Source organism: Macrobrachium rosenbergii, chromosome 6 (genome assembly GCF_040412425.1).
Source record: "Macrobrachium rosenbergii isolate ZJJX-2024 chromosome 6, ASM4041242v1, whole genome shotgun sequence".
NCBI lineage: Eukaryota > Metazoa > Arthropoda > Malacostraca > Decapoda > Palaemonidae > Macrobrachium > Macrobrachium rosenbergii.
The window spans coordinates 41,914,012-41,929,011 of NC_089746.1; the positions used below are offsets into that span (position 1 = coordinate 41,914,012).

Genomic DNA, 15,000 nt, shown 5'->3' on the forward strand with positions numbered 1-15,000 from the left:
TATATATATATATATATATATATATATATATATATATATATATATATATATATATATATATATATATATATATATATATATATACTGTATAACGATATTTATGTTATTCTCATTGCTAAAACTTTACAAATACAACCTGCAAATTTCAAGGTAAGTCAATTTTAACTTAAATGACCTTTCTCTGATGCCCAGTTTTCTTTCTCCCTAGGTCGATAATCAAAAGAAGAAGCTATTGCAAAAGAACAGCCAAAAATAATGAGATAGAGAATATGAACATGTCCCCAACACCGAAGTGCCCCGGAGAGGCTGCAGAATATCAGAAAAAGGCGAAAAAAAAAGGCTCGACTGGGTACTTGGAGTCCTTTTAGATTGTGTTACCAAGGATCTCCTTGAGCAAGGACTCTCTCACCTCTTCCCTCCTCCTCCCTCCTCCTCCTCCTCCTCCTCCTCCTCCTCCTCAGTCACTTGACCTGAGAATCCACTCTCTCGAATGATTTGCAGTAGATTATGACCCAGCTCTTTTGAAATCCTCTCAAGTTTCTCTGCTCAGAAGACCCAGTGTCTAGGTGAAAGAGCCTCCTACAGTGGGCCAGGTAAGAGAGCAATCTGCCGTGGCCTTGTTCTTTTGTTGTAAATTTTGTTTGTTTGGCATTTTCGTTTTCAAGACAGATTTCACTTTTCTTTTAAAAATACTGTAGAAAATTCAAGTGGTTAATATTTTTTTGTTGTTTTGTTTTACAGGTTATTTTGTTAGCAGATTCATAAGTCCTTTTCCTTTTGATGAATATATTTTCAAAAAGTAGCATGATTTTTAAGGCGCCCTAATTGACAGTTATCAAGACAGATTTATTTTTCTTTTAAAAATACTGTAGAAAATTTAAGTGGCTGATTTTTTTTATGTGTTACTTTATTAAGCAGTCATACTTTTTCTTTTAATAAATATGTTTTCAAAAAGTAGTATGAGTTTTCAGAAGCTGTACATTAAAAGTTTTTTAAAATATTAATTACCTCACAAAGACTTATTTAGTTTTATATCTGTTTATTTAATTATCTATTTGTCTATTTATTTATTTACGTATCTGTTTATTTATTTGTCTATTTATTCACTTATTTATTTATTTACAGTTCTCTGCACAAGAAGTCATAATCCCAGGAAGATATTACAGTCTAGACGAAGCTGACTGCTGTTTAAGGTAAGATAAACTATTTGCTTATTACCTTAAATGATTTCTACTTCAGTGAAATGTCGTTTGGTTTTTCACGATTTATCAAGAGGCAGTTGATTTATGACTTTTCTCATCAATATAATGATGCTCAGGCGCGTAAATATTTACATGAATTTGTTTCTTTTTCCCGTAGAAAGATTAAAACTTAGACACTATTTTCAGTGTAAGGGTGGCTAGGCGAAAGTATTTGTTTATCAGCGTCTGTGGCTTTTGAAATTCGAAAGCTATTCTTGCATGTTTATTGGCTGTCATTTGGGCTATCAGGAGAGCCTCTTGGTATTAGTCCTTTTTATTAATTTATTTATATACTATTTATTGTTGTTGTCTTGGATAGCTCGTTTCCAGGTCATTACTAATTTTGAATAATGTCTTTTATTCCGTACTGAAAGCGCCAAAAGTTTTAAAAACTTGATTCATTCCCTAAGAAACATTCCGAGTAGGCCATGTTTCCGATATCTCTGTAGCAATCCAAACGCTTTTAGCCACAATCGCAAAGATGAAAGCGTGAACTTAAGACGTTCTTAAGATGTTCTTCCCCGTAGGGGGTTAGTGCCGTCAGTGCACCTCATGCGAGGCACTGTTGGCATTACTTAAGGTGCTTTGCAGCGTCCCTTCGGCCTCTAGCAGCAGACCCCTTGCATTCCTTTTACTGAACCCTCGTTCATATTCTCTTTTTTTCCATCTTACTTTCCTCAACCCTCTCCTAACAATTGATTCACAGTGCAAATGCGAGATTTTCCTCCTGTTACACCTTTCAAACCATTTTACTGTCAATTTCCGTTTCAGCGATGAATGACCACTTAGGTACCAGTGGTTGGCCTTTGGCCTAAATTCTTTATTCTTTTCTACTCAAGATGTCCTTAGAAATGTATAAAGAGCATCCTAGTCCAATCCTTTCGATGTATGAAACTCCAGTTACGAAGCGTAATAATTCCTTTTTTATAACTCGCCATATATTACCAAATTGCAAAGGAAAAGGACCACCCATGGGTGCCAAATGAATTTAAGATATAGGAGAGCCGTGTTCTTACTAAACGTTCTAATTTTTTCCATCAAAAAACGTATATTTGATAAACGTTTAAAGTTTAAGAGCTTGAAAGACTTTTAAACTTTATTCTTGATATGTCTGCTTTGCCCTGACGAACTCGCCATCACATTTTTTATATTGCTCTCTTTATTTTTATTGAGATCTGTAGTTCACATCCATTCTGTCTTAAACAGGCAACAGATAATTCCACGCCACAATCATTTGACGGCCTGTCTTCAAAGCGAAGTAATGATATAAAAAAAAAAGTAATTACAGATTCGTAATATAAATTCTAGAACGCGTATTTGCTAGGATTTTTCCTTGTTAAACGCACTAATATATTTCATATCAATGAAACGTCATAAGGCTAAATTAAATAAGGTTATGAAACATTTGTTCCCCACCAATTTTGTCTTTTCTGATTTACGAACGTTTGTAGAGAGAGAGAGAGAGAGAGAGAGAGAGCAAACCGTTTTTCCAGCGCCTGGAAATGTAATTCCAGGAAGTGCTTGGGCATTTTCTCTCCCTTTATTACATCCCGCGAAAAAAAAAATAAAAAAACAATGCAGACAGCCTCCTTCCCATGAAGTACTTGGTGTTCGTTTGTTCGTTTGTGCTTTTTTTTTTTTGCCTTGGGAAGAAAGTATTCGTTCTTTAATTGTTCTGTTTGTGCTTGTGTCTTTAATATCCTTTGTATGAAGTATTTTTTTGTTCGTGTTTCTCTCTCTTCGCTTCTTTTCTTGCAAATTCTGTTATGAACATGATTCGTCTTGACGAATTTGCAGTTTAGTTACAAATTTACTTTTATACAATCACTATTAAGAATTTGCTGTTAAATTACGAATTTACTATTACGAAATTGCTGTTAAATTACGAATTTGGTACTAAACTTCTAATTTACTACGAATTTGCTGTTAATTTGAATTGACTGTTACGAATTTGTTGTTAAATTACGAATTTACTATTATACTTTGAATTGACTAATAGGAATTTGCTGTTGAATTACGAATTTACTGTTAAAATTTAATGTGACTATTACGAATTTACTGTTAAAACAGGAATTTACTATAAAGAATTATTAGTAAATTAAGAATTGATCATTAAACTTGTAAGTGTATATCTAAAAAATGTGACAGTTACTCATTTTTTTGAGAAGGTTAGTTAGTGTAGATTAAGCCGGCCTTATGCCAGCATGAGCTTGTAATCAAATTATTCAGCGTTAAAATGACCATGATTCCTGGTGCGACTCTGGACTTGCACCCAACCAACACAGACCAGAAACATAAAAAAAGTAAAAAAAAAAAAAGCGCAGAACTTTCTTCGGCGCAATCGAGTTTTCTGCACATGCAGCGTATAATTTGTATGAGCCGCGGCCCATGAAACTTTCAGCCACGGCCCGGAGGCTGCCTGTCCTATAGAGTTGCCAGACGCACGATCATGGTTAACTTTAACCTTAAATAAAATAAAGGCTACTGAGGCTACAGGGCTGCAGTTTGGTAGTTTGATGATTGGAGGGTGGATGATCAACATACCAATTTGCAGCTTTCTAGCTTCAGTAGTTTTTCATATCTGAGGGCGGACAGAAAAAGTGCGGACAGGAAAAAGTGCAGACAGAAAAAGTGCGGACGGACAGACAAAGCCATCTCAATAGTTTTCTTTTACAGAAAACTAAAAATGAAAATCATTTATATTTGGAGACAATAAACAAAAAAACAAATGGAAATCTATTAGAGTTGGAATTTTAGGAACCGAATGGAATTCCCCTTTTCTGCTGGAATAGAGGAACTAGGTTCCAAATTCACATCGTTCCAGAGGTATGTTATAGTTGGAATGTAGGCAGCAGAATGAAATTGTCTTTTTTTTGTTGAAACACCAACTCAGGATTTAATTTATTCCGTTATGCAGTTATATATCAATTTTAGAGTCCGCCATATAAATATATATATATATATATATATATATATATATATATATATATATATATATATATATATATATATATATATATAATACAAATAACTTATATATATATATATATATTGCCATAATGAATTATGATAATCAAAGAAAATAATGAAATCACGCTCGATATGTAATCATTCCGCTAATCAGTCTGCTGAGTCCAGTGGAAAGACTACTGGCAAGTTATGGTGCCATAAAAACCCAGGGTGACGTGTCACTCCGAGGCTGACAGCGGGTTTTGGCACGACAGGGGCCGACCACTCCTATGGTGCCTTGTCGTATTGCAGTGATTGGGTAGATGTATATATGTATGTATGTATATACGTTTATATATGTATGAATATATATATATATATATAGATATATATGTTTATATATATATATATATATATATATATATATATATATATATTACATACATTTATTATATACACATATATATATATATATATATATATATACATTTATTATATATATATATATATATATATATATATATATATATATATATATATATATATAATATACATATGTTACAGGCAGATAACGAAACCAGGAATTTCACGATCTGCAATTTCAGGCAGGTAGCGAAATGCACTTAGGGGCATTCGATCGCCCAGGGGCTAGCACTAAGCACGGACTAATACGTTTGACCCTCAGGGCTAGTGCTAAACACAGCGGAACAGTGTAGGTGAGTCACTGTTTCGCCGTGTTTAGTACTAGCCCCTGGGGGGATCAAATGTCCCTAAGTGCATTGTGCTATCTGCCTGAAATTTCAGGCAGTTCTTGAAATGCCTGGTTTCGCTATTTGCCTGTTATATATATATATATATATATATATATATATATATATATATATATATATATATATATATATACATACATATATTATATATATATACACACATCTATCTATCTATCTATCTATCTCTCTCTCTCTCTCTCTCTCTCTCTCTCTCTCTCTCTCTCTCTCTCTCTATATATATATATATATATATATATATATATATATATATATATATATATATATATATATATATATATATATATATATATATATATATATATATATATACATATACGGCATATATATATCTTCATACTTACACAGACTGGATTTGTAGCTAAAGAATCAAGTTTCCTAACAATTCGATCTTACATTTACATTACAATTTAGGCCAACAGACAATTCACCGTCCTTTTTCACGTAACTATATGACCCTTCTCCCATACACCAACTCTTATTCTATGTAATCGACGCAATCCTACTAAATCGACCTATGTCTTTGGGGAAGAGTTAGTGGGGCTAATTCGACATCAAAACGCGCCTTTAAGATCCCTCCCGAACGCTATATAGAGACTCAAGACGAATTTAGCCGAGAACACGGGGAAAAAACTCTGATGATCTCAATTAGATACTGAGCGAACGATTCTGCGTCATTAATCAAAGCGCTCTCTCTCTCTCTCTCTCTCTCTCTCTCTCTCTCTCTCTCTCTCTCTCTCTCTCTCTCTCAACGGAGGAGAAGATGACGGTGATGAAAAAGCGGACGAATCTTTTTCCTAACATTTCTATTTTTCAAAGATACATTATTCGGGTTGTCGACATTGGGGGAAGTCTCTCTCTCTCTCTCTCTCTCAAGGGAGGAGAAGAAGAGGACGAAAAACTTACGAACTTTCAATTTTGCAAAGGAATATTGTCGACCGTAAATAAAAAAAATCCCTCTCTCTCTCTCTCTCTCTTCTCTCTCTCTCTCTCTCTCTCTCTCTCTCTCTCTCTCTCTCTCTCTCTCTCTCTCTCTCCAGTACCTAATATCTTGTTAGTTGTCGAAAATTGTGGAGAAGCTGATGGAAAGTTTCTCTCTCTCTCTCTCTCTCTCTCTCTCTCTCTCTCTCTCTCTCTCTCTCTCTCTCTCTCTCTTTCTCTTCTCTCTCTCTCTCTCTCTCTCTCTCTCTCTCTCTCTCTCTCTCTCTCTCTCTTTCGCTGGTCAAATTGGAAAATGGTTGACGAGTCTCGAGAAAAGCAGCAGCAGCGTTACGTAACCCAATAAATTGCTCATCTTTCTGGCCTCCTAAGAAACTTTGAGCAACAACATATCCTGCGTGACGTCATGGAGACTGTGGACGATTTATCAACACATCAAAGGGGTCCTCCGAGGATCGATTTTGGGGCGCATAAGACTCCCCAGCTATGCGGAGTAAGACTGAGTGGATGAAAGCGTTGGTGGAGGTTGGTTGTTGACGAATGAATGGACAAAGAGAGAGAGAGAGAGAGAGAGAGAGAGAGAGAGAGAGAGAGAGAGAGAGAGAGATAGGAGACAAAGAGGCGAAGAATTAAGAGAAATAGAGCAGTATGCTAGATAAATTTGAAGAACAATTTGGCAAAAACGTCACCACTTTCACTCCGACCCCTTCCAAGAACCTTTCTATGAACGTCTGCGCGCGCTCGTGTGTGCGTGTCTGTGTGTGTATTCTCCTTCTAAGCTCTTTAGAAGTGCTTCACATTATCGACCTCATGTTGTTATAATGTAGCTTCGGTAAAGGCTAATAATACTCTTTTATTAGATCGGAAGAGCGCTATCTGTTGCCTTTGAATTAGTAGTACTCCAGTTTCCAACTCTTTAGTCTCTTTTTAATTATTCAGTCAAAACGTCAAGTTAAACGATCCAATATTGCCAGTCAGATCTAAGAATTATTAGTACTTGTATCTCTGGTATTGCCACTAGTCTCCATAAGCCAAACTTCATTGACAATTAAGTCGCACATTTTCAAGGTCGATATTATTATGTTTAACGCCAGTATCCCTCAGGATGAGCACTTTGGGCCTCCAGTTTGCTCTTCTCTGTTCTTTCGGCATGGTTCGTTATTTTCACCAAGTTTATTTAAACGAAAGAGATCTAGTATGAAAAAGAATTAGAGATAACTTTATACGTCTTAAAATCCCTGTGTTTTGTTAAAGGTTGACAATCCAGAGATGTCTTGTAATTACAAAATGAAGCTCCCTTGTACTGAGATAACCCATTCTCTTTTTGATATTGGGTGTATATACGTACATATACACATATATACATATATACAGGTATATATACGTATATATATACATATATATGTATATATATATATATTTATATATATATATATATATATATATATATATATATATATACATACATATACACACTCTCTCTAATTCCAAGAGTTCAAAGAAATTCTTTAGAAAAAGAGAGAGACATATATCTCAAATCCGCTTACGTTTGTTCTGCGGAGAAAAAAAAAGAGATTTCTATTTTAAGAAAGGATTGTCGATCCAGTTGTAACTGGCCTTTTGTCCTGAAACCTGAGAAAGGGAATTGGAAAATTATTTAACCTGCAGTGATGCTGGCAAGAAGGATTCTTTCTATATATATAACTGATTGTTACTTTTTCTTTTATTTTATTGTGCGTGGGATTAGCCAGTTACACCCTGTTAATCCTCTAGTAGAGTAGGTAGGAATGTTAGCTGTTATCTCTCTCTCTCTCTCTCTCTCTCATATATATATATATATATATATATATATATATATATATATAGAGAGAGAGAGAGAGAGAGAGAGAGAGAGAGAGAGAGAGAGAGAGAGAGAGAGACAGAGAGAAGAAGTAACAGCTGACATTCCTTAAGTGTGTATATATATATATATATATATATATATATATATATATATATATATATACAATATACATATGTATATATATTCTTATATATCAAAGTGAGTGTTTGTATGTTTGTTTGTGTGTTGGTGAGCTATAGAAACTGAACCGCTTGACCGATCTAGACAAAATTTGGCACGTGGCCATCATTTGACCCAACTTAGGTAATAGGGTAGGTTTCAAACCCGTGCCTCTTCCCCTTCCCCCATCCCTCCCCCTTCCCTTTGTGTACCTCATTTCATGTACTCGAGACCAAAGAAATATATTATTGAAAATGTTTTTCAGTCACCAAAGTAATACCTGGATATAAGGGACAGTCACCACAGTAATACTTGGATATAAGGGACAGTCACCAGAGCAATACCTGGATATAAGGGACAATCACCACAGTAGTACCTGGATAAGAGGGACAGACACCACAGTAACACCTGGTTAAAGGGAACAGGCAGCACAGTAATATCTGTTTAAAGAGTACAGACAGCATAGTTATACCTGGATAAAGGGACAGTTACCATAATAATACCTGTATGAAAGGAACAGACAGAACAATAATACCTGCTTAAAGGTTTCAGACAACACAATAATACGTGGATAAAATGGACAGTCACCACAGAAATACCTGGATAAAAGGGACAGACAGAAGAGTAATACCTGGATAAAAGAGACAGACAGAACAGTAGTACCTAGATAAAAGGGACAGTCACCACGGTAATACCTGGATAAAAGGGACAGTCAGAACAGTGATACTTGGATAAAAAGAACATACTGAACAGTAACACCTGGATAAAAGGGACAGTCACAACAGTAATTTCTGGATAAAAGGGACAGTCACAACAGTAATACCGGGATAAAAGGGACAGACGGCACAGTAATACCTGGGTAAAGGGGACAGACAGCACAGTAATAATTGGTTCAAGGGGACAGACTGCATAGTAATACCTGGATAAAAGGAGACAGTTACCACAGTAATACTTGGATAAAAGGGACAGACAGTATTGTAATACCTGGTTAAAGATGACAGGCAGTACAGTAATACCTTGTAAAGGTGCTAGACAGCACAGTAATTCCTGAATAAAAGGGACAGGCAGAAAAATAATATCTGGATAAAAGGGATAGTCACCACAGTAATTTCTGGATAAAAGGGACAGTCACCACAGTAATAGCATACATGTCAGGTCACCCACGACTCGCATGAAAAAAGTAGAACTGTCAGTCAGACCGTCAACATAAACCCCTCTTCCTCTTCCTTCTCTCTCCCCTCCCCCTTTCCTCTTCCCTCCCCTTCCCCTTTCCTTTCCCCTTTCCCTTTTCCCTCCCTCTACGGTAGACTGTCATTCAGTTTTACCGGGCAGCGCTGGGTTGGTCAGCTATATATTATATGTATATAAATATATATATGTAGATATTCGTACATACATATATATAAATAATATATATATGTATGTATCTCTCTCTCTCTCTCTCTCTCTCTCTCTCTCTCTCTCTCTCTCTCTCTCTATATATATATATATATATATATATATATATATATATATATATATATATATATATATATATATATATATATATATATATATATATATATATATATATATATATATATATATATATATATATATATATATATATATACACACACATACACATGCACATACGAAATCATTGACATTTCTTGCAAATCCACTGAAATTTAAAAGTAAGGTGAGGACGATTCACGCCATGAAATTTTAATTTTTGGGAGGACCACTGATTCTTGAGCACTTCTCAGTGAAACAGCTGCTGATCTGGGTAACTGGTTTAGTATTGTATTGATCTTTGAACCTCGACTAAAGCTTTAAGCTTCAATAAGGGTCAAAACACTGTACAGAGTCCCATACACTTTAGTCTGAATGTCGTCCGGTTTTCATTTAATGTTTTTCCTTCGCGCTACTTTTAAATGGCGTCGAATTATAGGATTATGTTACCTGTCTCTGTTAGCTGTTACATAGAAGAATGCACCCTGATTGAGCCGACGGCGCTAGTGTTGTTGTCTGAGATCAATGGGCCTAAGCTTCAGGTCCTAGGAATCATTAGTTACCTTTGTCAGGTAGATTTTGCGTTCGTTGTCGATGAGTGTCAGAGTGGCCTACAAAAATTTGAAATCCTACCGTCAATTAATTTCTCCATCTACTAAACAGATAGATTTTGCGTTCGGTGTCGATGAGTATCAGAGTGACCTAAAAAAATTTGAAATCCTACTGTCAATTAATTTCTCTATCTACTGAACAGATAGATTTTGCGTTCGGTGTCGATGATTGTCAGAGTGGCCTACAAAAATTTGAAATCCTACTGTCAATTAATTTCTCCTTGACGATGGCTGATACTCTTTTTAAGGGGTTTGAAATTGTATATATTCAGAAGAATTAGGTTTCAAGGGTGATAAGAAGCTTCCATACAATTTTAAGTAAGAAGCACTAATTTCTTATAAGTACATAAAACTAATTCCTAACCATCTTTTGCCTCAGAACCTAAAGCAGTGTTAACAAAATAAGTACAGCTTTTTAAAGCTGGATCGTTACAGAGGTAAACACAGCATGAACTCGCCTCGTGCTCGGCTCTACTGAATATTTCCATATCACTTGACGCGACGCCTACGCAGATACGCAAGATTAATCCATTGATTTTTTTTTTTTTTTTTTTTTTTGCTTTCCCGGTCTTTTCTTAAAACGCAACGCGACTTTACTTGACGCATGAGGTGGCCTTGAAGAAATTGCACAAGAATTTCATACTAAATTGTTTCCTTTCAACTGGATTGAATGAGATGGCATTTAGGTTACCTAGTGTACATGAATGGTTTTGTTTAAAAGGCCATACTCAATGGATAATTCTGTAATGTGCGTAATTATTCTTCGACCAGTTATTTTATGTTTTCATGGCCTACCTAAATTGGAAAATAATCACCTTATTTCTTAATATTAAAAAAAAAATTGAATTACCCTTCTGCCAAATATTTTATGTTTCTATGACCTAACTAAATTAGAGAATAGTCACCCTATTGAGCAATATGAAATAAAAAATTGAATTACTCTTCAGCCGATTATTTTTATTTTTATGACCAAACTAAATTGGAAAATAATCACCTTATTTAATAATATAAAACCAAAATTTGAGTCACTCTTCAGCCACTTGATTTGTTTTTATGACCTAACTAAATGGGAAAATAATCACCCTATTTCATAATATAAAACCAAAATTTTAATCTTCAGCCAACTGTTTTATGTTTTTATGACCTACCTAAATTGGGAAATTATCACCCTGTTGTCTAGATAGGTCACAAAAACAAAATAATTGGCTGAAGGGTAATTCAAATTTTTGGCTTTGAAAACATGAAACCTTATTTAATAATATGAAAAAAAATTTTAATCACTCTTTGGCCAATTATTTTTATAATCTATTTTTATGTCTTACCTGAATTGGAAATTAATCAACTTTATCTTAATCATTTAGAAAATAAATTTGGCACCGCATGAGAGTTATTTTAGAGGCAAAAATCTTTCGCTTAAATAACAACCACTTACAAATGGAAAACTGGAAAACGGGTAAAAAAACTTACCGTATTAAGGTTGCCTAATTTTTCATTAAGTTTTTCTTCTTCCTCCTTCTTCATGTTCTTGCGCACCTTTGCTCCGCGGAACCCGGCCTGGATCTTGAGGGCGGCGTCCGTCAGATCTGTGGAAGGCCAGAGAAAAAAAACGAGGTCAGGAGAGGTCACGTGCCTAATGAGGATTTTCTTTTTTTAAGTAGGGTATCATCACCATCATCATCATCATCACTAGTCGGTCTCAGTGACACGAAGAGAGGTCGGGCCAGGGTGGGGGGTTTGGGGATGGGGAAAGGTCAGTAAGGCCTTCTGAGCACGCTCGTAATTGCTGCTTTGAGTTCTGAGATGGAGAGATAATTAGGATGACAGAGGTAAGTAGGATGACGTTGATAAGTAGAATGACAGAGATGAGTAGAATGACAGATATAAGTAGGATGACAGAGATAAGTGGGATGACGTTGATATTTAGGATGAAAGAGGTAAGTAGGGTGACGTTGATAATTAGGATGACAGAGATAAGTACAATGACAGAGATAATTAGGATGACGGATAAAATTAGGACGAAAGAGAAATAGGCTGACAGAGATAATAAGGATGACAGAGATAATTAGGATGGCAGAGATGTCACAGATAAGTAGGATGACAAGAGATTATCAGGATGACGGAGATAATTAGGACAACAGAGATAATCAGAACAACGGAAATAATTAGGATTACAGAGATAATCAGGATGACGGAGATAATTAAGACAACAGAGATAATCAGGACAACGGAAATAATTATGATGACAGAGATAATCAGGATGACGAGCTCTCGTTAAATCTGGACTGTAAATTTGGAATGAGGTGGATTGGGGTGACGTGATACTTCTTGCAGTAATTCATAAACGATGATGTCTAAGATATTCGTAATAACGGGAAACTTATTTTCTGTATATCCTTTGCTAATTGACTGTGTTGCATGGGTTTTATTGGTCTAGAATCATTTTGAAATGAAATGACCTAATGTTTTTTGCAATGACACGTGACTTATAAAGTTGAAGGCAGTTTTAGTATTTGGTTTTAATATATGTGTGTGTGTGTGTGTTTGTATGTGTATATATTTATGTGTGTATACATATATATATATATATATATATATATATATATATATATATATATATATATATATATATATATATTTATATGTATACATATGTATATATATAAATATGTATATACAGTATATATTTCTATGTATGTATATATAATATATTATATATTATATATATATATATATATATATATATATATATATATATATATATATATATATATATATATATATATATATATATATATATATATATATATATATATATATAATAGTTTGTGAACTATAAGCAATCAAATTCATATTGGCCGGAAATTCACGTAGTCACTGAACCCGTCATCAGTGGATGCAGGAAGTCTATACGTTGTATTAGTGATTTCATCGGTTATAGTTATCGATAAAATTATAGTTATTTAATTTTTTATTACTGCATGTCTCAAGATTCCCCAATTTTTATTCATTGACGTTCATTCGGCAAACAAAATGACAGAAACATGACAGTACATAAAAGTAAACAAACAAAGCAAGAGGAAATTTCATGATAGCCCGATACACGTCATCGGAACTAATCTAGTTTTGACATCTCATACATAACATGCATTGCAAAGTATTCTGGTTTAATATCGCCTCTGAATATTACTCGTACATTTTATCTCTCTCTCTCTCTCTCTCTCTCTCTCTCTCTCTCTCTCTCTCTCTCTCTCTGTCAGTACTTCTTAATAACATTTTCACTCAATTTTCACATTTTCAGTCTTCAAAAAACTCAGTTTATCATAATTTCTGTTAGGAATATTAAGTAAACATCGACTACCAATTTTAATTCCCTCTGCTGTCTATCCAGCACCCCCTCTCTCTCTCTCTCTCTCTCTCTCTCTCTCTCTCTCTCTCTCTCTCTCTTGGGAAACGTGTAGCTGGGTGGCGGGAGGGTTGGGGTTTGAAATATTAACAGAAGATGAGAGAATTTGAAAGGCAAACCCAATTTCCCAACCTGACGTGAGCCCCGAATATATTGGTTATACTTTATGAAGAGAATTTGAATAAATATGAGCTGGGGCCCAACATTATTCCACCGGAAAGACTTTCTTCCTGTGGAGGAGTTTCAGTCAATCAAACACATCCAGCGATGCCGAAGTGCTTCCGATTATTTTAATTTTCCTTCTTTGCATCTCCTTCGTTTGTGATTTTCTTTGCTCAAAATTGGTTGCTATAAACTGTTATTTTTTACCTGACGTTAGATAACGGCAGATTATGTTATATAGGCTTCTGTTTTGCTTTTTATTTGCAATGTTCATCTGGTGGTTGGCGGGTGCCATGAACGTCCGCCAGTCACGATAAACTTTAAGGATGTTGGAAGTGGATATTTACAGTCAGCTAAAAAAAAAAAAAAAAAATTTCTAGCTCAGGTCCTCAAAGATATTTAAGAGGGGGTTATTTTCTATGCTGTGCCGTCAGCAACCGCTTTCATTCCTTTTACCATACCTCCGTTCATATTCTCTTTCTTCCATCTTACCTTTTCAACATTATTTTCATACGTCCCAGCGCTTGGCCTTTGGCCTAAACCTTATGTTCAATTCAATTATCAATTACCACAATGTGAGAAATGCTTTTTATGTTTTTTTTTTTGAGGGGGCGAGAATTTCTTTGTGTATGAATTCTTGCAAGCAAACATTTCATTGCCTGCCGAAGCCGATGATTTTTGTAATGATTTTCTACTGTAAATAACTTGACGTTAGCTTCCGTTAACTCGGTTATTCTAATTTTGTATTGAATTGTCTTCACAGAAATTCAGACACGTATATATAAACACACACATACACACACACACACACACACAAGTGTGTGTGTGTATGTATGTGTGTATGTCTAACTGAATCACGAAAATATGGAACGTGATGAATATATATGAAAAAGGCAGTGCTACGAAGGAAAGTGAAACAACGGAGCAGTACTAGGCTATTCGATTTAATTATTTTTATTTGAAATACTCTTAAATAACGATTTTTAATATCATCCAGTGTGCAGTATCTTGCAGTTTTGCTAGATGACAGATGACAGAAATCATTCTTCATTTACGCGACCTGTCAGATCATTCGATCTGGTTTTGGTTATGTCAGACAAAATACGGAGCCTCATTTTGGCAATGTTTATGCCAAACAATACCTTATCTAAGTGAGATGACAGACAATTTGCAAATGGCCTGTGTTGGGATTCACTGCCGGGGAGTTGTATTGGGCGGATTTGCATGACAATGAATTGGCAAGGACTTCAGTGGACCTACACAAACGCGCGCGCGCACACACACACACATACACACATATATATATATATATATATATATATATATATATATATATATATATATATATATATATATATATATATATATATATATATATATATATATATATATATATATATATAATTGTCTG

General features: G+C 34.8%; 1 protein-coding gene across 2 annotated transcripts in view; it reads right to left on the minus strand.

Moving 5' to 3' along the window:
• Positions 1-15,000, minus strand: part of LOC136839473 (SPEG neighbor protein-like) — a 208,368-nt gene that overhangs the window by 13,211 nt on the left and 180,157 nt on the right. For both annotated transcript variants that reach the window (XM_067105554.1, XM_067105555.1), the window contains exon 3: positions 11,492-11,607. In XM_067105554.1, the coding sequence (XP_066961655.1) occupies positions 11,492-11,607 (116 nt within the window). The remainder of the gene's footprint in view (positions 1-11,491; positions 11,608-15,000) is intronic.